Source organism: Perognathus longimembris, chromosome 12, assembly GCF_023159225.1.
Source record: "Perognathus longimembris pacificus isolate PPM17 chromosome 12, ASM2315922v1, whole genome shotgun sequence".
In the NCBI taxonomy this organism is placed as follows: Eukaryota; Metazoa; Chordata; class Mammalia; order Rodentia; family Heteromyidae; genus Perognathus; species Perognathus longimembris.
Genome location: NC_063172.1, coordinates 5974208 through 5996860, shown reverse-complemented (window position 1 = coordinate 5996860; position 22653 = coordinate 5974208). Strand labels below are relative to the sequence as shown.

Genomic DNA, 22653 nt, shown 5'->3' with positions numbered 1-22653 from the left:
GGAGCCTCAGGCCATGCATTTAACAGAGGCCAAGGAGCAGCCATGGAATGAACAGGACCGAGGAGGATGGGTAACTGCATTACGAGTGCGGCCCAGTCCTGGCATGTCAACATGCACAAAAGCAGGGAGATGAGGACAGTCAACTCCCAGGCATCCATCTCCCGGCTGAACAACGACCAACTCACAGCCAGTCATTATTTGACTGGAGCCCTGGGTCCCACGCTTCTCACTCTCTACCCTCGAAGCAAATACTTCCTCGGTGACTATTTCAGAATCTATCTCAAAAGCTGAAAACACGCTGGGTGCCAGTGGCTCACCCCTGTAATCCTAGCTTCCTAGCTTCTTGGGAAGCTGAGATTGGAAGGACGGTTAATGCCAGCCCGAACAGGAACGTTCATGAGGCTTCTTTCTCAATGGAATGCTGGCATGCACCGGTTATGCAACTAAACAGCAAGCCTCACCTAGGCATACTGTGCCTAGGTGCAAGAAGCAAGACTCTTATCTCCAAAATAATCAGGGCTGAAGGCCTGGGTCAGCAGTAAGAGCGCCTGCCTGGTAAGCGTGTGGACCCAAATTCAAGACGCCAGTACCACCAGACAATGCCAAACCCTTTCAAGACATAACTCCAATACCACTGTCACACTCAAGAACTTAATAAGTCCACAACATCACCAAATATCTAGGCATGCCCAAATTTCCCCAATGAGCTCATTTTTCTAAACAGTTTGATCAAATCAAATGTAAATGAGGTTCACGCATTAGAAATGATTGATATGTCTCATAAGACTTTGAAAATGCATCCAATCTTCCTCCACCTCTGGCTCCCCGCCCCCTGCAGTTTATTACTTGAGGAGAGCAGGCATCTTGCCTGTCAGAGCTCCCAACCATCCGAGTTCTGAGATCAGACGCTGTGGAACACAGCGATATGCTGCCCCGATCCCGGTGTTTCCAATAAACTGGAAGTTAGAGGTGAATCGAAATGCATGGTTAGGTTTGAGTTCCTTTATGGCAAGAATGCCTCCTGGGCTGTCCTGTGTGCTTTCTTCAGGAGACGCCCGTGTGCTTGCTTCTTTTCTGCAGTGTCAGCACTGACGGCGGACGGTTACCAGATCTATGACATCACGAGAGGGTTACACAACTGTGATATCCTACAGGATATCATCGGATGTGTGGTTGCGCTGACACTGGGTCATTGTGAAGGTGGATGAGTGCTTGGTCCTTGGCCTTTATTACTGGTGCTCTAGAGATAGAGGTGAATCCCTTGATTCCTACAAGGTGACTGAGATTTTCCCCACAACGTTTTATGGGATCTCGCGGAATGAAGCGTGTTTTATGAGTCCAGTCATAGTCACATAGTACTAACAGTAGACTCAGCCTCACAGTACAGCCTCCACCAATGACAGCGTAACCGAAAACAGTGACGTGCTGAAGGTCTTCTTGCACTTAGGTTACGCGTAACTACAGCACCATACCAAAGCCATGACAGTGTAGAACTGTCAACGATCAGCTATACTACAGACGCCACCAGGGAGGGCTCTGCCAGGCAACCTCTTTCTGTCCCAGGAAAAGGAAGTGCAGCCTTCAGTACAAGGAGCACGTCTGGAATCGGGAAATGGGGACTTACCAGTTCTCAGTGAGGATAGCAAGGAAGCCCTTGCCTTCCGATCCTTTGTCAAATGCAACACCTGAAGGTGGATTAGTGACTAGGAGAAGAAACACTGTCAATGGGGTCAATGCAAACACTCTGAGAGGGGTCTAAATTCCCTGCATCTCTTGAAAAGGTTGCATTACGTTTCTTCCCAACCACAAATCCAGCACTACACCCGTTTGCTGTCAGGCTCAGTACTTGCGCTCCCTGGGTTTACGTGTGTATGTAGGAATGTCAATCAATATCAAACTCTAGCGTTACCTCCCACTTGGAGTCTCCATCAATTTCCACCACCTTCAAGCCATGTTTGTTCTTCAAGTGCCGGTTGAACTCCCACTTGGTGCCATATACAAAGCTGCAAACAGGACATTTCAAACCACCTGTGGAGACAGGTAAGAGGCATAGACTACTCAGAGAGACGCCACATTCCCCCCTTCTACCCAAATGGCTCAAAGATGAGACAGACGCTGGGTCTCCAACACTCTGTAGCCAAGCTTATCTTAGTACTGCAACACAATAGCAACTGGGTATATGATAGTTAGCAGAGATTTTACAACCTCATAGTTTTCTTACTTATTCAATATGTCTTTGCAGACTCTCATACCTGTTTGATTTTTTTTTTTTTGTCAGTGTCAGGGCTTGAACTCAGGGCCTGGGCACTGTCCTTGAGCCTCTTTGTGCTCTAGGCTAGTACTCTACCACTTGAGCCGCAGCACCACTTCTGGTTTCCGAGTGGTTAACTGGAGATAAGAGTTTCATGGAAACTTTTCTGCCTGGGCTGGCTTTGAACTACCATCCTCGGATCTCAGCCTCCTGAACTGCTAGGATTGCAGGCGTGAGCCACACGCTAGCGTCTGGCCCTGTTTGATACTTGAAATATAAGAAAGAAATAAAGTGACTAACACCACTCCCTCTGCGGAGAGGATAAATAGCTAAATCATTCTTTCATGCTTTCACTTGGAAATCCATAAATAACTTAGAAAAAAAAAATAAGAGCGTCGGTTACTTCTCTAAAACCCCCTTTGTTCTACAACACTCGGGAGCCAGATTCTGAGGGTTTTTTTCACATCAGAAGCTAAGTCACCGGTACGACCTCCCCGGTGAATTTCCCAGTGAAGAACAAATTAAAAACCTGGCCGAACCCTGAAGTGTCACTAGTTATTGAACTGATTAAATTTCGTACATGTTCCTGGAGGTTTTAATTAGGGAGAATACAAAACCAGAGGTAAAAAAAAAAAAATCAAAGAAAAAAGTAAAAGAAAACCACAGAAAAGATCATCTTTCTAAATTTCTGTCAGACACAGTGAGTAAACTGAAGGTGAGACAACAGTACTCCTGCGTGCAAGTTGCACACTCAGGCCCGGGAAGGCCAGCTGCGGGTCGGGTCAGGTCTGCTGTCCACCCGGAAGGCCAGCTGCGGGTCGGGTCGGGTCTGCTGTCCAGCCGGAAGGCCAGCTGCGGGTCGGGTCGGGTCTGCTGTCCAGCCGGAAGGCCAGCTGCAGGTCCGGTTGGGTCTGCTGTCCAGCCGGAAGGCCAGCTGCGGGTCGGGTCGGGTCTGCTGTCCAGCCGGAAGGCCAGCTGTAGGTCCGGTTGGGTCTGCTGTCCACCCGGAAGGCCAGCTGCGGGTCCGGTTGGGTCTGCTGTCCAGCCGGAAGGCCAGCTGCGGGTCAGGTTGGATCGGGTCTGCTGTCCAGGCCGCAGGCCTCCGCTTGGGGCGGGCTCACCCCACTCCCCCCCCACCCGGCCCCCAGAGCCTCTGTGTGTCATCCTGTGCTCAGAGACTGGTTCCAGCAGCGCCTCCCTCCCCTGGCGAGCTGTGGGCTGCGTCCTCCCTGCCCGCACCGACTCCACCTGACAGTTGCCTCTCCCCAGACCCAGGCGCTTCTTTCTGTTCCCATCGGGAGGGCCGTATTCTGGGATCTCTGCAGCGTGGACAGGAAGAACTCCTATCATTCACCTCTCAGGGCGGGCTTGCTCTGGCCCCTCCCTCGTGAACTGTGATCTCTGTACCTGGATTCTGTTTTCTTTGCAATTCTGGCATATCATCTCCGTATCACCTAGCTAGCTACTTGTTTAGATCTTTTCGGATTTTTTTTTTAATGATTTCCTGAGGATTAGTCCATATAATCCAGGCCCCCTTCGGTCGCTGCTGTAATGATTTCCTCTCTGAGTAGCTCCATGTGCATTTCCTCAGAATCACGAGCTTCTTGCACAGAACTGAGTTTGGTTTACAGACGTCGGGTTACTTCACACTTACACACCATCGCCACTGCCTAGTTCACATCCTGCCGGTTGTTCTGCTAATTCTCTTGCTTGCACGCTCGTCTTCTCCGCCTTCCACAGGATCGCCAGCCTCTGCACCTCTTCCATTCCCGGCCACCCCGCCCGCCTCTCTTGGTTCCAGGGAGCCAACACTCTAGAGCCCAAGCTTTCGGTGTGTCTTTCTATAAAACCTGCCTGGCAAATCCACAGCACAGAATCAACCCAACCGCCCACCTTCCCTGCCTGCATGCCAGCGCGCAGAGGCAAACCACACAGCCAAACTGACTTTCCGCATTCTGTTCTCACCTTGGAGGACTTCCCAAGTGCACTCCTTCCAGCCGTCCACAGAGTGACTGCAGCTGCCCCCTCGTCCCCATCCTCACCAACCGAGTTCCTCCTCCGCCGCCACGATGAGACCCTGAGATCAGAACTCCCTCTTCTTTTCCCGCACAACCCCCCTCCCCCACCGTTCCCATGCGTCCATTAGGTGGGCAGACCCCATGGGGACGGGGATCTCCTTCCTTCAGGGACCAACATTCCACCCTCGCAGCGATGACGCATGGCTGGATCCTCCTTTATCATTCGGAAATGAGATCAGCAGGCCGTGGAACCCCTGAGACCCCAGGATCAGAGGCCCCGATGATGGCACCATCCAGAACTCATCGTTGCATTTCCTTACAGACGGACATCACCGCAGCTAACAGCCACGAGCTGTTTCCATTCTCCTTCCTATACATCTTTATTCCTTCTTCTAAGACGTCACCTCCACCAGGGCAGGGGGCTCCCAGGCCTTCAGAAGGGGTATTGACTGCTCAGGTCACAGCTCCCAACATCTGATCGGCCCTCAATCCACAGGTCTCTGCAAATCTTCTTCTTGCTTTGGGTCCGTCTCCCTCCACCCCCTTCCTCAGTGCCCTTTCCCCCTATACTCAACCTTCCCCTCAGCCAGTAAGTTCACGGAATGTTATCCAACAGCAACTGAAGGGCCAGATGAAGCCCCGTCTTTCCTCTTCCTAAGAAGTAGAGCCAAGGTGCTCTGAAGAGCCCTGCTTCCAAGAGTCCATGAAATGTGCATCACCGCTGCTCTGGAGGTGGGCAGCAGGGAACCCAGGCAGGAGGAGAGCTGTGTTCACTAAGCCTCTTCTGACTCCCCCAAGTTTACTCCATGGAACTCTAATTCTTATTTTTAAAAAACGATCGATTCTATGTCTAAACCAAGAAAGTAACACGAGGTCCCCATTTCCTTGCCTCTCTTCATCACTTAGGCCATTTACATTCGAGTGTCCCATCTCTCCAATACCTTCGCGACCTGCAGAAACCACCGAGATGCTTTTAGGTATGCAGCAAAAGGAGCTAAGCTGAGCACTGAGGGTGTCTCAGGCTGTCGTCGTTATTTATTGCTCCCTGGACTCCCAAAGAAGAAGCAGAGGAATTCTGCCCTGATCTAGAGGTTGTCTGAACAAATTATCTTAAAAAGAAAGAAAGACCATCTCCTGGGGATGCACTGTGTAATGAATCATCTCCCAGATGCAGCCATGACTACTGGCCCAGGTCCCCGTCGATGGAATCGACACATCTGTACAAGGCACTGTCCCATCATTGGAATTCTCGTCCATCAGCCGAAGGGCTGGCTGCATCTCCAAACAGTCATTAGCAGAACTGGAAGCCAGTCCAAAGAAAGGCCAACTGTACATCCCTCACCCCACAGGTTCATCACGCTGCATTCCCCTGACCCTAGGGGCATGGAAGAGCGCACAGCAGCCCCAAGACAGAGGACACGCAGAGGCAGAAAGACTGGCGATGGACAACAACTTCTTACATTCCAGAACAGTCTACAGAAATGAGATCTGTGCTTTGTTTAAACAAGATAAAATAGGCTTGTTTTCTCAGCCAGAGGATAGCTGAACTTAGATTTTAATATCCTTTGTTATCGCTCATTGATCACCTAACATATGGCCTCTCGAGCGGCCATCTTTGAGAAGGCTGCTAGGCGTGAGGGCTCCCTTTGCCTCTGCCTACACTGGCCCTGCTTCTCAATGAAATAGTGCACATGGAGCAATGGAGCAGACCAAGAGGTGTAAGGTCAAGCGAGGCTTCAAAATAAAACTGAACATCCCTTCCGATGTACTCTTTAATGAAAACTGGGGAGGAAAAAAAAACACCACCCTTATATCATGTTTAAATTAAACTTAATATGCTAATACTCTCCCACTAATTAAAAACTCCAACCTTTACCATAGTGACTTTAATTAAAGAACAACAAATAGAAATTTGTAATCCAGACTGAATGTCTAACTAAGCTAGTTAATTGACATCAGAGCGGAGAGAAATTAATTTCTCTTTGGATTTATTAAATTCTTAGCAATGCACAGTAAAGGTCAATGGAAGACTTGGTATATTTACTCACAGTGCTGGTATAAAGTACATATCCTAAAAACTCAACCTCCATATCACGATTTCTTCACACAGAATGAATGCTTACACAGACACAAGCAGAGAATGTCAGGAGCCATTGGTAGACAAGTTTCGGGCAGTGAAGTATTCGCACTTCTCCGTGGTGCCTGACGTTGTGGAAAGTTCAAGTTCATGGTTAATGATCAAAGTCTAGGCGCGGCACGCCACGGGCTGAGGCAGTCAGAGGTCAGGATGTACCCTGTGCTCGTGTAACCTAAAGTAACAGCCTTAACATCTTGGTCTAGGTTTCTCCTCTGCTAAGGCAAAAGTGCTAACACTCACTCATATCCTGAAGGAAGGTAGAATACCGGGACCTCTGGAGAGCTGGACCTCCTATTACCTGAAACACGTGAATGTGTGATCCAACATGGGACAGAGACCTCACTGATGTTAGTTCACGTTAGCTCAGGAATGTATAGGGGGAGATCATTCTGGATCAAGTTTGTCGGCTATAATCCTAAGGGTTCTTATAAAAGGAATCAAGGACAAACCGACATAGTGGTATGAAGGAAGACTCCATTGGCCATTACCCCTTTGAAAACAGAGGACAAGGCCATAAGCCAAGGAGTGTAGGGCCCTCTAGAAGCTGGAAAAGTCAAGAAAACAGATGCTCTTCTAGAGTCTCCAGAAAGAAAACACAGATTTGTCAACACTGCGGTTTTAGCTTGGTGAGAGTCACTTTGGATTTCTGACCTTCAGAACTGGTAAGCTAAGGGAATGTATGCTGTTTTAAGCCATGTTATGGAGTCATTGGAAAAGAATCCAAGCACCCCAGGGAAAGCTGGAACAAGAGCAGTTGCATTATCCAAGGAAAGTGGACACCGAACGATTGTGTTTTATAAGATTAACAAGTGAAGCAAAGGTACCAATGACTACCACCTGTAATCCTAGCTATGTGGAGCCTGAGACCCAAAGGTTTGTGGTTCAAGACCAGCCTAAGGAGAAACATTTATGAGACCCTTTCTCAATTGATAGCTGGACATGGTGGTACGTGTCTTTCACCCTACTTTGGTAAGAGGCCAAGATCGGGAGGACTGAGGTTTCAGAATAGCCCGGCCAGCAAAGGCCATGAGATTCTATCTCAACAGGGAAAGCTGGGTGTGGTGGTGTCATCCCAGTACAACAGGAAGCCTAAAATAAGTGAACTGCAGTCTGGGAATGTGCGTGCCCAGACATGTGCAAAATTAACAAGTGCAAAAGAGGCCTGGAGGCATGGGTCAGCCATCGAGTGCCCGCAGTTTCAGCCACGCCATCAGACCAAGCAGCCCTGGCCAAAGCTGCCTACTTCTTGACCTCAGACTAGACAGAAATAGCAATAAATGCCTCCATAAAATTTCCATTTGACACTGAAGTCCAGTGGCTAGCACAGTGCCAGCCATATTGTAGGAGCTGAATAAATGCATGCTTAAAGAAGAAATATGCAAATAAGCAAACTAAATGTGAACTACTTATCAAGTATTTACTACAAGTTAACTCTATTGTTAATTTGTTTTGTTTTTCAGAGCTGAGGATTGAACTCAGGGCCTTGCCCTTGCTAGGCAAATATTCTTCCACTGAGCTAAATCCCCCACCAGGATAACTCTATTGTTGATGTCATATTTAAAGTTCTAGGTGAATTTCCTTTGGCGTATGCCACGTGGCTACTGTATATGATTTTGGTACAATGGGTATTGTATATATGCCTACCTGATCTAGGGAAGGGAAAGAAAAACGAGGGTGTAAGATATCACAAGGAATGTACTCACTGCCCTATTATGTAACTGTATCCCTTTTGCACAACACCTTGTCAACAAAATTTAATTAATAAAAATAAATAATAAATAAAATATTGGATAGGGCTGGGAAGGTGGCTTAGTGGTAGAGTGCTTGCCTAGCAGGCATAAAACCCTGGGTTCGATTCCTCCGTGTCACATACACAGAAAAAGCCAGAAGTGGCCCCGCGTTCAAGCCCCAAGACTGGCAAAACAAAAAAAAATGGAGAATAAGGTCTACTGTTGGCAAACTATTGTTGAGGTGGATACTGGCTTTCTTCTGCAGAGACCCCACGTGAGGCTGGAGTCTTCTTCCTGTGTACACTTCAGCGACACAGAGAGGTGCTTTGTGGCCACTGGGAAGTGGCCAGCGCGCTAAGCACCATTTTTACCCCTCCACACTCCCCAAGAGATCCTAAAAGCGTGGCACCAAAATACCTGACACATCTCACCTCCTGGGATTTCCTGAGCCAGTCCCTGAGGTAGCTAGCTTCCCCGGGCATATTTTTAGGGAAAGGGAGGGAGAGCCCACTGAAACAATCCAACTACGTCTTCCTTAAACAGCACGAATGTGCACTTGTGCGGGACCATACTTCAAATCCATACTAATGAACAAACAGGGCGGAGAGGAATCAGCCCTCCAAATACCAGATGCACGTTAAAATACAAACCAGTGATAAGAACACTGTGTAGCGTTCAGACAAGTCTAATTATCCAAAAGTATGAGAGTTCTTAGTAAACCAGTGTTTCCTGGAAGGACCCAGCTGACGGAGATCTGACTGTGTCACCCTGTGCAGAGCTAGCTCGTGCCAGTGCCCAGGCCAAATGCACACTCGGCTCCGCAGCCATGGAGCAGGTTACAGCGCATATTGACACCACAATGGCTGCCAAAGGCTCCACGTCGGGCTCTCCCACCGGACCTGGGAGAGTGGTCTCTAAATGCTTCCCGGAACACGACTGGGAGATGCTCAAGCCACCACTATTCCCAGAATGAAAACAACCCCATGATAAAGAACATGACCTTGTTCCTCAGAAACCTAAAGAGAACAGAAATGGCTTCTCCGGGGAAATTTCAGGTCCCTTTCAGCCTCCACCCTATCTATCTCCATGCATTTGCATTCCCAGAATCCCTGTGGTGGGAGTTGGTGGGGAGGGGAGGGGAATGAGAGTCTTTCCCAGCAAAGAATGATCTTGTGCAAGTCACAGTGTGACACTTCTAATCATGGCTGACAAGACAAGAAATCCTCTACCTGGTATAAGGGGTCTGCAACGTAATTTTGAAAGAATTGTATTTTGTGTGGCTTTTTAACTGTGTTATTTTAATATATCTTCCTCCACAGCTATATTTTTAAAAGAGATGATAAAGTCTCATGAAGAAATCTTGAGGGAGCAAGCAGAAGAAAATAAAAGCAAGTGGACATGGGAAGAATTACCTGAAATTACTCAAAAGAAGCGGGATTTTTTTCCTCCTCTTTGTCGTTCCAAACATTCAAACTAATCCAAACTAATCTAGCTTCCCACTCTTCCCTCCAGTCTTCTTCCCTCTCCCAGACATGACAAGTAGAGTTTTGTGCTCTGAGATGGCTCATCTGCATTCATACTCAACCAGCTATTTCATTTCAGACTGTTTGCACACCAAAGCACAATGGTGCAGTGTCTATCGTCCTTCTTCAGCTCGTCCCTGGAAGGGGCTGGGGAGGGTGGACACAACAGGAAAGAAGACCCAACTCCTCAAAGATTCAATGTAAAACCCAGATCCTGTCAGGAAGTGTTAAATGATCACAGAGTCTTAGAAAGCTACCAGAAAACTTGGGGCATGAAACATTTCCACCTCAGCACATTTTTTTTTTTTTTTTTGCGAGGCAGTGATGAAAGTCTAGAAGCACCGAGCGATGATAGTATCATCAATCAGCTCCCCAGGCCGGGCCCACTAGCCACAGGAAATGTCTATTTCCTGCCAGTCCCGTCTATGCGGTGAAGGATATGGAAACAAGGCTCAGCCTCCCCCTCTAGTTATTTATGGTGACTCTGATTCAACCCATTCTGCCCACAGTGCTTCCTCGACATAGGGCTGTCAAAAAATAACGCAACAGGGGACTACAGCTCAGGGTAACATGATTGCCTAGCACAGGCGAGTCCCCCTGGGTTAGATGCCCAGCAGAGGGGGAGACAGAGAGGCAATGACCCTAGAAATCCTACGTATTTTCAGAAAAGCTAGGAACGGAACCGTCTCCCGTGCCACATGCACGAGGCTATCCTCTCTTACCACCATGGCAGAAGGCTGCTCGGAGCTCCCTCCTGCAGGTGAAGGGCCTAAGGACAGACAGCTTAGGTTACCAGCCCCAGACGGCACAGCTCAAGAGGAACGCCGCCTCCTCCCTGCTCGTGCTCCCCAGCTCCGTACTGGCCACTGAAGGGAGCAGAGGCCACGGGCTCTCCGTCAGGACTGCTAAGCCGCCATGTCTTCAGCCCTGTCACTGGACGTGCTGAGATGAAGCCTATTCATTTGTGTTCCGTGACGCTGCGTCTCGGGGCTGTGACAGCAAGGGAAGCTTCACGCCTGCTGGGAAAACTGAACTCCCACCCCCCAGCTGCACGGAATGTGCCCCACGTCTGGGCACGGGCTGCTGAAACCGTCTTCAGCCTCACCCAGTCACGGGGCTGGGGGAGGAGCGGCGGCGGATGCACACCGTGACCATTTCAGCTGAATCACCGGCGCGTGGACTTCAGCATGGCAGCCTCGTATGCGAACAGCGCATGCGTGAGCTGCACCCTCTCGAGCAGAAAAATGGGATTATTTACTTTAAAAAGTGAGGAACCAAAGCAGAAAAAAAAACAACAACACTCAAACTTTGCATGACTATTCGGGGTTTTTTTTAGCAACTCTCGTTCCTTTAAATGTTATAAAACGTATTTCCTTCTCGGGATGAATAAGTAATCTGTGCATAACAAATATCTTTAAGTAACCCCAAAAATGCCCGTCTGCAAACATGGCTTTTAATTATTTTCCTTAAGTAGTTGTATAAGGGGGTCTCAATTAAACGTGTCAGTTTTTGAGTATAATGTGCCTTGACCAATGTCATCCCTTTCATCTTTCTTCCCCCATCTCCCAAACTCACGCATCCCCTCAGTTTACCCGCTTCTGTTTTCACATCAGCACACCGGTGGTATCCGCCCTCCCTTCCTCTCTCCATCGTCCGCTCCCCCTCCTCTTGACCTCACCCCCACAGACAACACAGTTCCCAGCTTCCGGGCATTCATGTTGTGAGTCTGTAAGTTAGTTGTTCAAAGGAGCTACTCTGTTGACATACTCCCCTCAAATAAGTTTCCAACAGCATTGCTGTAATTGAAATAAATGTTTGCAATAGCAAAATCTAACTGAAGAAAAATGAAGATAAAAATCTAAAAACTCTAAAATGCTCTAGGTAAAAGTGTTATATAAAGAACTTGTAGTTGATATTGTGTTACGGAAAGCCTATAAGAGTTAGACCGGGCGGTGGTGGCTAGCTTACTCATGAGGCTGAAATCTGAGGATCGTAGTTCAAAACCAGCATGGGTAGGAAAGTCTGTGAGACTCTTATCTCTAATTAACTACCAAAGGGGGAAAAAAAAAAGTAGAGCTGGACAGCATCTAAGCGCTGATTTCAAGTCTCAGGACTGATACAAAAAGAAAACAAAAAGTGAGTTAGAAAGACACTATAGAAAAGGAAAAGGAAAATGTCTCTGTCAATGAGTAAACAACTTCAGTGAAACTCTCGCAAAGGCTGTGTGCGCACGTGCGCACGTAATACCGAAAGGACACGGTGCCGGGCGGCCGGGGACTCTGTGAGTGGCTCTGTACTGCGGCGCGGTTAGACTCCCGTGAAGGCCGTGGTGACGTTAACCCGGCCACCCGCGGTGCTGACACACAGTAGCGAGGGGGAGGCTGGGGACGAGGCTAAGGTACAAGGCTCTGCTCAGCGGGCTGGGAACGCAGCAGCGCCCCGCCGGCCCCCCACCTACCTTGCTGGATGAGCGCCTCGGCTACCAGCTCCCCGCTGCCCACGTTGACGTACTCCTCGTTGGGGTGCTTCCTGTTGTAGTGCCGCTTCAGCGAGCCGGAGATGTTGCACGAGTAATGGCAATGAGCACAGCGGAAAGGCTGGGGGGGGGGGGAAGGAGACAAAAAGGTAGGCCTCAGGGAAATGGGGGGGGGGAGGAGGCAGCACCCCTTCAAGGGGCCCCTCCACAGATCAGCACCATTTCAGAGTCACGTCTCTCTGCCAATTGCTCAGAGACAGAAAGCTGGCCATCACCCTGGGCTTTTTCTTCTCCTGTACCACTGGAGCACTGAACCCTCCTCCCTAGAAGCTGCCCTAAGGACCCCGCTCCGTCTCAGGCATACAGAGGAAGATCCTATAAGGAGGAAGGTCCACAGGAACGCTGTCCTGGGAGGGAAAGAAACAGGGAAGGTGGCCATGTGACCCAACCTTTGCAGCATCCCAGGACAACACCCACATAAAGACCACACTTGAGGCACGAGATGCTCTGGGCTGGCGGCTCTGCCAGATGCGACACTCCTACCTGGATTCCTTCACGCAGAGCCCTGGCGGTCTGCCTCACAAGGGTTCATTTAAAAAAAAAAAAAAAGGACCCAGACCAAAGGCAAATTCGTAACGTTTTTGCATATATATATCAACCAAGCAGAGAACAAAATGTCTAAAATCCCAACACAGGATGACTGTGTAGTTAAAGCAAAAGCGAAACCATTCTGAAGTGCTCTTGTCTCCACATAAGCAAATATCATGACGTTCTTATTTTTGGAATGTTAGCATTTACAGAGAAATCAAAAAGGGAAATCAGGAAATGTTAGACAGCCCACTTGGAGCAAGCAGAGGGCACTGGGGGGCAGGAAGACCAAGGGCAAATGACATAAGAATGGTCCTGCAAACCTAACTTCAGATTCACTCGAGCATTGACTCCATCCTTCTCGTGTGGCCAAGGAGACAAAGTGCCTCGTGAGTTTCAGCACCTTATTATTCCCATGTCTCCTCGTAGGCAGAATCACTAATGAGGAGAAAAATGGCCAGGATGTGTGCATGTAGGCAAGAGCAGGTACAGATGAGGCCATGGGAGAAATCTGTCTCCGAGCTACCCACTTCCACCAAAATCCTATGGATAGCCCTGGAGAACATTCTGTTACGCGAAGTAAGCCGAGGGAGACAAAGGATGCATGCTTTCTCTCAAACGTGGAAGATCTGAAATAAACATGCACATATGATACGTAAAGACATACAGGGCCATATGGACACGTACAAATCCATGTTAACTAAGGCCTAGGAAGATCCAGTTAAATGACAGTTTAACAAAATGACTACTAGGAAGCTGGAATGTGGTGTTGGGGAGGACAAGGTCCAGGAGGAGTGCAGCCCAATGGAGAAAGGAAGGGTGCGCAAGGAAGTCATAACACTCAGTGTGCACATGTGAAACTAGAACCAGGTGGTGGCGGAAGGGGAAGGGGTGGCGTTGATCAAGATGCACCTTGCTCGCACAGGATGCGCTGAAACTCCTTGGTTCAGCCGCTCGAGGATAATTTAAGATGTCTTCAAAGCCCCCAGCTCCAAAAAGCCGAAGGGCTGCTCGGCGTGGCGCTGCCTTCCCACCACGGAGGACTTGTGCAGCACCCCAACTTCCCCGGCACCGGCTCAGGAGGTTGGGGTGAAAATGTTGAAGGGCGACACAGATCAAGACGCATCATATTCACAAACTGGTTTGTTAAACGGCAAAAAAAAAGTGGTCACACGTATCCTAAAAACATACGCAACGTGAGGGAAGGGGTGGGTGGGTGAGAACGTTGGAAGGGGTGACACTGATCGTGGACTGCTTTGATAGACCGCAACTCCTTTGTACGATGTTAAAGATAACAGCTGCTCCCTTTTTGTCCCTAACCCAGCAGGCCCCGTCCCTCTGCGCTCATTGACTGAGCTCTGCAGAAGGAAGTGGCTTGATCAGCAGGATGCAACTAAAATTCAACGAGCGTTTAACAGGATGTGTTCCCTAAAGAACAGCAGGCAAACAGATGCAACTATGAGGTAATCAACGCAACTGACAGAGAGAGAGCAAGCCATCTAGAAAGGTCACCCTGATCACGCCAGGCAGTCTGAGCTCCGCTGGGGCGGCTGGGGTGCGGGGAGGTGGGGACGGGCCTCAGGGTCCCTCTCCCTGCAGAGCAGCGCTGGGATGCGGACGATGACCTTCCCTTCCTTTCCTTCCGGGTCTTGCTCCTGCTCCTCACACGCCTGCCCTCTCCATGAAATCAACCCTCACCTAACTTCTCTGGGGTCCTCTCTCCTGCACTGTCACCGCCGAGCCACGCCGGTATTTATGACCATGGCACCGCCACAGTCCACCAGGAAGACGGCAGGCGCTGGAGACGGCCAGGCATCCCTAAGCCAATGGCAGCTGCAGCCCCGCCTACATGGCCCGCCCCCAGAGTCCTGAGATTTCACCTCCAGAGCATCCGTCCGCTGACCTTCCGCTGCCACTCAGACGCTGTTCTCTGACCCCCAACATCTGATGACAAAAAGCAGGTCTGTGACTTCCTAAATGTATGTGAGTTTGGGGACTTACACGTCAACTCCAAAGATTAAATGCTATCTAGGCAAACTAAATCATAAAACCTGGTTTCTAAATCCGACACTTGCCAACGACAAACGACGTCAGACCTCAAAGGGGGGGTTATTTATTCAGAGATTTCAGGCCAGCATCTAGCCAAGGGTTACGAGAGGGGAGCCTTTCCCAGAAGCGTGTGTGTCCACTATCTTGTTCCAGAAATAAGAAGCCAGGTGAGACCTCGGCTTGGTTCCAAATGAACAGCTCCAGCTTCTAAACAGTTCCTCGGTCCAGCCCTCCTCTCAGCTGCAACCTGGGGGGGGGCGACCATTATTTCCTCATCTGGTTAATAAACAGCAATCAGCTCCGTGCACCGGCCGCTGTCCCCGCCCTCCGTGTTCGGTGCTGCAGCCTCGGGGTCTTCCTAGGACACCCCGTAAAGTCCACACTCCTTGGGCCTCGCTCCCTTCTCCAGCTGCCAGCCTTGCCTTCATCCTGAGCCTTTTCATAATTTCCCCTGCGTGCCCTGCTTGGCAGCTTTGTCACGTACAACTGGCTCACTCAGGTATCATATGCAGACCTCAGTGCTGGGCTTGCTCTGCAAAGCTTTTCTCATTCCTGGGGACTGAGCTCCTCTAGGCTCCGATGTTGCTCCCGTACTGCTGCTATGGGTAGCCTCCCCTCCGCTGTAGCAACACAACCCCTACCGGGTCATGAACTGAGTCCCCGATGAAGCCGCACTTGGAAGCCTTGAGGACGGCAGGACTCACCCCTGCGCAGGTATCAGTACATACAGGATACACAACAGGTGCTTCCTATGCAAGATTTCTCCGCCTGACAACCTCTTCCAAGACCTGAGATACTTTTTTCTCATTCCAGACAGGAGAGCTGAATTTAAAGACATTATATAACCTTCCCGAGGTCAGAAAAGTTGAAATAAGTGCAAAAGCAAATGCTGATGTTTCGACACATGTGGAGGTGACTCTAAAGTGTTTGAGCAGGTTGGAGAATAGCGATGAATTCAGAGCCCATATTATCCCACACAAAGGCAAGAAGATGGACTTCGTGCTGGATGAGAGCAAGAGTTTAAAGATACACCACTTAAGAAAAATGATGTTGGGTTGGGGATATGGCCTAGTGGCAAGAGTGCCTGCCTCATATACATGAGGCCCTGGGTTCAATTCCCCAGCACCACATATACAGAAAATGGCCAGAAGGGGCGCTGTGGCTCAAGTGGCAGAGTGCTAGCCTTGAGCAAAAAAGAAGCCAGGGACAGTGCTCAGGCCCTGAGTCCAAGCCCCAGGACTGGCCAAAAAAAAGAAAAAAGAAAAAAGAAAAAAAGAAAAATGATGTTGTAGTAGAAAAGCCAAGGAGGTTCTGAAGCCAATGCAAGGTTAAGTTCCAGCCGCACCTCTAAATCGTGGTGCCATGCGAAAGCCTCTGAGCACGTCCTACACCTCAGTTTTTTCATCTGTAAAATGAATATAAAACCCTGCAATAAAGATGCCACATGTAAAGCAGCTGGTACACAATATGCAGTTTTAACTGTCATTGCGACCACTGTCATTCTCAGAGAAGACTTGTTAGAGTGAAAAGGCAGGCAGGAAACAGATTAACCACAGAAAGCAAACTGCAGCAATAAGAAGAATAACAATCTCCATAGACGTTACAAAATACAGAAAACCAAGTTTCAGGGCTTGGGATTTTTTTCGGCAGTGGGGGGTGGGGGGGGGGATGTCTAAGACCAGGACTCAAACTTGGTATCTCATGCTTTCATTTATTTGCTGGTGCTCGAGCAGCTGAATCATGCCTCTCACCTCGAAGATTCAGTTTTCTCAGGCAAAAATGAAATGCAGGGGAGATGTCTACCTGTTTAGCCGTTCAATAAGAGAGCACAGGGCACACAGTAACACAGAAGCGGCTAACTTCAACCAGAATAACGAATGGAAATGAAACCACACCGGCCACAGAACGCAGGCCCACCAGACAGACGCTAAGAATGTTCACACCAACATCTGGGCCCACAGAGGCTCCTGCGCCGCCGCCGCAGACAGCTGCAAGCACTCTGGAAAGCAGCAGGCACCGTCTGGGGAAGCTGTCCCGGAGTATACATCCTCTGGGGGTGTGTCTCCCCCAGAGAAGCTGGGGCTCAAGCACCCTAAGACACGTGTGCAGACGACCCATAGCTGCGCAGCTCCAGAGAGCAGCGAAGAGAAAGAGCCCGGCATCCAGCAGCCACAGAATGGAGTGGGACAAATGCATTCTGTCTCGCTAGGTCCACGCAGTGGAACGTAGTAAGGCAAAGACAGAAATGAGCTGCAGCCCCGTGGAAAAGCCGTGTCCGGTCTTACCAGCACAAGACCGAGTAATCAGGCAAAGTTCAATGAATATACAAAGCACAATATAATCCACGTATGTGATTAAGTTGTTCAAAAAACACGCAACGCTGAATGACTTTATACACACAAGCAGGGTTGACAAACCATCAAGAACACACGAAAGCACTTCTCGGTGAAGTCAGGATAGGGGGGAGAAAGGTACCTGCAGAGGGAGTCTGATGACTGGCAGTAGGTGACCATTTTGCTTAATAATCATTATTCCATGCATTCATATTACATAAAATGTTCTGATACCATTCTATTTCACAACAGTAAGAAAGGAAGAGGAAAAAAAGAGGATGGCTACTAAGTGGAGCCGTGGGTGAAACAGACCCCCTCCCCAGAAGGTGTTAATAAGGAGTCCAGACAGCCACCATGAATAAGGCCGGCAACGGTAACATCTCTCTACCTAGCCAGCCTAAGGGAAATTAGGGTTGTTTCCTTTCATCTGGGCAATGAAAACTGCTGATTCCATGCGTGAGGTCTAACATTTCTACCAGAATCCAAAATGTCCAAAAAGGAAGATGCAGCTGTCGCGACAGGCGTGGAGAGATAGTCACTGTAACCCCAGCACTGCCCGCTGTGAATCAAGTGCCCGGCTGGAGGATGGTCTCGGATTAGACAAGAGCTCCCCCGGGGCTTTGATGGTGAGACACCTCCAAGATTTGTGGCAGTGCTTCTGCAGCTGAGCAAGCGCGGCAGGAAGATGGAGTCTCTTTCATTAGCGTCTGAGGTAGGCATCAATCCCCCTAAAGCGTGAGGTACTGCCGAGTCACGCCCCGAGAAGGCTGCGGAGGGGTGGGGGACCCCACATTTCTGAGAACTCTAAATTCAAGATTCGTCTCCCTCCCAGACTTAACTCAGCGGTTACTGACACCCTGGAGGGAATTTCATCTGATCAGAGCTTAGAAAGTGAGCGCTCCATCAAGCTGAGGTCTCACCTGGGCCTTCTTTCTGAGACAAGGCAGTCGACACAGTTGCTTCTGGGATGTGCTGCCCCGGGCATTTTTCACAGCCCATCGCTGGCAGGTGTTTCCGGTGTCAGATAAACTTAGACTCGACCTAGGTTCCGCCATGTGAAAGGCTGTGCGGCTACGGGCAGGTCTCCCCATTTTATTGCGGGGGTCAGGGAGAAGGCAAACAGAAGCCTGTGCAAGAGGCTCATTAAACTATTGTCAGTAAGAGCTCAGACACAGGGCTTCCGTGCAAAAGGAACGGAACGTAGTGCGTGCCTTGTATTTGCAGCGTGAGCACGTCCGTGCGCGTCTGCAGGCATGAGAGTGGCCGCTGAGGTAAGAGGCGTGCTGAAGGGCCTCCGGGGCTCGAGCTGACCTTGAAAGACCCTCACGCGCACATCCCACTCTCCTGCCACTGGTGCACTGATCTCCAAGAAAACAGTCTCTCCTGCGGATGGACTAGCCGGGTGACTTCTGCAACTTTCCCTCTCCTTCTGTGTTTTCTGCTTTTTCAGATGACTTTGGGTCGGAGCATCAACCACATGCTACTATTTGCACAGCAGTACTTCTGGCACCTGTTGTTTGATAATGAGCCATTTCTTCCCCTGCTTCCCTGTTCCCACTCGGGGCATCTGCTCGGTACAGCCCACCTCGACTACCCACAAACCATCTGTTTCCTTCTACCACCTCCAAATCCTACAGGCCAGACAGGGTTATTAACAGGACTGCAAAAGCCAAGATCGATTATGGCTACATTTCCACTGCTTCCAAAAGAAAGCACCAATAACAGACTACATACAAGTCCTTTTACCAGAATCTCCACGGAGATTCCGTAAACGTACCGCAATAATGAAGCAGGGCTCACGGAGCCTGGCATAGCAAAATGATACAATTGCGGAATTAAAGCCTGCTCTTTGCCGACAGTCGGGTCCTGCGGGCCGCATGGGCCTCTTCTGGGATCTTTGGCACCAGCCAGAGCCCATCCCACAGCATCTGATGAATCTAAAGACTCCTAGGAGCCCAGGAAGCTGAGCGGTCACACCGGGACACGGCCTTTCACACCTAAATCTCTACGTGTGTCCCAACTCATGTTAACCACACTACGCTATACTCTCCGTAATTACTGAGGGGGAACCAGGGACTCAAGACCCCCCCCCCCACCGCCATGATCTGAGAATGCACAAAGAACCCAGCAGGACCCCTACCGGAAGATGCGTAGAATCCCTGGGGCTCCAAGGCCTTGAAGCACCTCAGAGCTGCACCCCCATCTAGAAGTCGGCGGTGAGAGCTCTTTGGCCCTGAAGTTGTGTAGACCACACCTTTACTCCTTCCTTCCCTGTGAAGTGCTGACAGCGTACCCTAAACAAAGCACTACAGCTCACAGAGGTCACAGACAACCAGGAGGTGGTGAACAAAGGCCTGAAGGGGATGAGAGAGGATGGACGCGGTGTGTGGGAACAGAGCAGAGAGAGGAGGGTGACCAGGGACAAGGCAAGGCGGATGCTGCCCCCCCCCCCGGGGTGGGGCAATGCAGGGCGCCATCTGTGGGATCTACCCGTCACCTCCGCACGGAACCGGGGCCCCCGCAGCGACGTGAGCGCACCTTCCTTACGCTGCATCCTCTCTGCTTCTGAATTCTCTTCTGACAGTATTTGCCGAAGTCTGTTTCTAAGTGAAGTTCTGGAGCACACGGGGTTGGTTCCCTGCACACCGGGGCTCCTCGCATCCCGTGGAGCTGGCGTTCTGGGGGACACATCCTCCGCCAGGAGCTCCCTGGGGCATACACGGAGTCGCGTCCCAGGCGTCTGCTGGAGACTCGCAGAGCAAAGCACGCGAAAACCAAACCCTTGACGGGTGGACTGCTACATTAACCTTCCATTCGGTGGTAAGGTCACCAGGAGGAACATGACTGGGAGATACTTCATCACACTGAATGAACATCTGAGCTCCAGGTCTCGCATGACCAGTGATCTAGAATGTTCTGGATGATGAGGCTCCATGAGGTTGAAAAGACCCATCAATCCACGATGGGCATCCACAGGCTGCTGTTACCTGAGAGTCACTTCGGGGGAGGCACGTGCAGGCCCCTGCCCGCCCCCCCCCCCCCCGCTCCCGACAGCAAGAGAAACACCAGGCGTCAGGCAAAGACCACACCCGAAACCTCGGACGGAGGAGCGAGCCACCCAGAAGACAAACGCGTGCACGCGTGTGCGGGAAAAGAGCCAAGATGCAAAATCCGAAGACACGCACGGAGCGCGTGCCGCTGGAACACTCCTTTCCCCCCCTCCTCTGCGGGGGTGAGGGGTGAAGTGGGGGGGAGGGCCATAGAGCAACCTCAAGCACAAGGAGCTGCCCTGCAGGGAGCGGTACCCCCTGCCCACCTCAAATCACACACAAGCACAGAGTCAAGGGATGCCCAGCCCGTCGCAGAGATGGGCAAGAACAGAAGCAGAAGCAGGCCCGAGAAGACGGGCCCCGGAGAGACGCCCGGGAGGGGCAGCCGTGTCCCTGTGCTCCCGACGGCTAGCCTTCGAAGACGCCTAGCGATGCTGACAACGGCAGGGTGTCCATGCCAGGGGGGACTAAGCGCTCTTGGCCTTCTCCTTGTACCAAGGGCCAAGAACGAGGAAGGCAGATTTTTTTTCTTTTTGCATGCTTGAGTGTTGCCTGCGGTGCAAGCCCTCCTAAAAGCCAGGCAGCTCAAGGTCAAGGGCAAGGGCACCCAGCCAGGGGAGAAAAGCTATGTGATTATACATCTTGAAGCACAAAGTTGGGAAGGAACACCAGGGCTGACCACAATGAGAACAAAACCAAGCCCGAGGTAAAGACCCAGAGAGGAAGAAAAAGCTGGTCTTCACGCCATTTAACAGGCACAAAGCTATAAGGCCAGAGGCAAATTAAACGATTTGAAAGAATGAATGTTTTAAAACCATGGGGCACCGCAAGTTCAAAACTGGCTTGCGTCGAGGCAATTATCTTAACACAATAAATAACAGTAAATCAATCCCCACTAATTGCTTTCTATGCAAGAGCTTAGAAGACTCTTCAGTGTGCTCTGATTATTGATTTTTTTTTCATCGTTAGTGCTGTCAAAAATGTAATATTTTCAAAGACTATGCCTCATCTTCTCAGATGGACAGAATTTCAGTTTAACATGAAAAGCTATGCTTTCCATTCTTGCCCACAGATACACTGAAAATATAAAGCAAAAAGGAAGATGGCACAGCAAAGGTTTTTACAGGAGACTATTCAGTTGAAAGCAACTTAATCAAAGGCCCCTTGTGGCCACACACACACACACACACACACACACACACCTGTTATCACCCTTCCCCCTGCACCCACATCCACCCACATTTGCACGCTCAGAGGAAACCAGACAGGTGTGCAAACTCAGGTTCTCCACTGCCCCGGCAAATTCAGGACTGAAAAGCAAAAGCAGTAACACCAGCACAAACCCCACACTCCTCTCATCTCCCTCTGCCCCTGGGTTCAGTGATTTCTACTGAACTTGGCAAGCGTCTGCCTGCCATCATTACTCTGAGTCAGCATTAGGGTGCAAGGTTTTGCTTGAGTTTTAATAGCTATACACACAACTGTAGGCTTATATAATCGAGGCAGTAGAAGGGAAGAAAAGGACGAGAAAATCAAACTGTCCCTGGGATAGGGAGTAACCGTTAGCAAAGACATGAAGCAAAGTCCCCGTACTGTCACTTGAAAACTGCATTACTCCTAAACATGCTACCTAACTACATCCTGGGCCTCAGTTTCCTCCTCTGTAAAACGGGGGTGCCGGGGCCAACCTGGTAGGGCTCTGCAGGACAAACTGAAGTCATGCATATACACCGCTCGCAGTGCCATCAAGCACGGGGCTCTTCTCAAAGGGACAGGCTCACCTGGTCATCGTGCCAGTGCCCCAGCCCCACTGGGGGATGTAGAAACAATCCTGCGGTAGACCGTTCCGCACCAGCAGGCAAAACCACCCCGCAGCCAACGGGGAGGCCGTGATGGAACCGCGACCACGATGCCGTCGGCGGGGGCAGATGTCTGCACGTGCTCAAGCTGCTGGCCTGCACCATCTCAGCACTCCGCTTCCGTGAGATCACCTTCTGTCTTCCCCTCCCCGGATCAGGTTTAGATTGGAAACTACGAGTCCATGCTTTCCCCGCCACATCCTTGAGTGGCCTCATCCCAAATACCTCCCAGCTCGGCTCGGGTGAGCATGCAGGTATCTGGAGGCTGGCTATCTCAGATATCCAGATTTTTCTACATATAATGTGTTTCCCCTACACACACACACACACACACACACACACACACACACACACACACACATTATGAAGGCTTTCAGGACCTATTTCATTATCAGGGATCCAATAAGACACCACAATAACTCCCTTCTATTTGTGGGTATCACTCGATACAGAACTCCCAAGCTAGGGGTTTATACAACAGGCTATTACATTAACTCGATTAAAACAAAATTTAAAAGCCTGTGGAAAGGCTGGGAATGTGGCTTAGCGGTAGGGTGTTTGCCTCGCATGCACGAAGCCCTGGGTTCCATTCCTCAGAACCACATAAACAGAAAAGGCTGGAAGCTGCGCTGTGGCTCA

General features: G+C 50.1%; 1 protein-coding gene across 1 annotated transcript in view; it reads right to left on the bottom strand.

Moving 5' to 3' along the window:
* Zfat (zinc finger and AT-hook domain containing) overlaps positions 1-22653 on the bottom strand; it is a 134853-nt gene that overhangs the window by 17523 nt on the left and 94677 nt on the right. The window contains exons 12-13 of the mRNA XM_048358468.1: positions 12118-12256; positions 1910-2028 (exon numbers count right to left, since the gene is read on the bottom strand). Coding sequence (XP_048214425.1) covers positions 1910-2028; positions 12118-12256 — 258 coding nt within the window. The remainder of the gene's footprint in view (positions 1-1909; positions 2029-12117; positions 12257-22653) is intronic.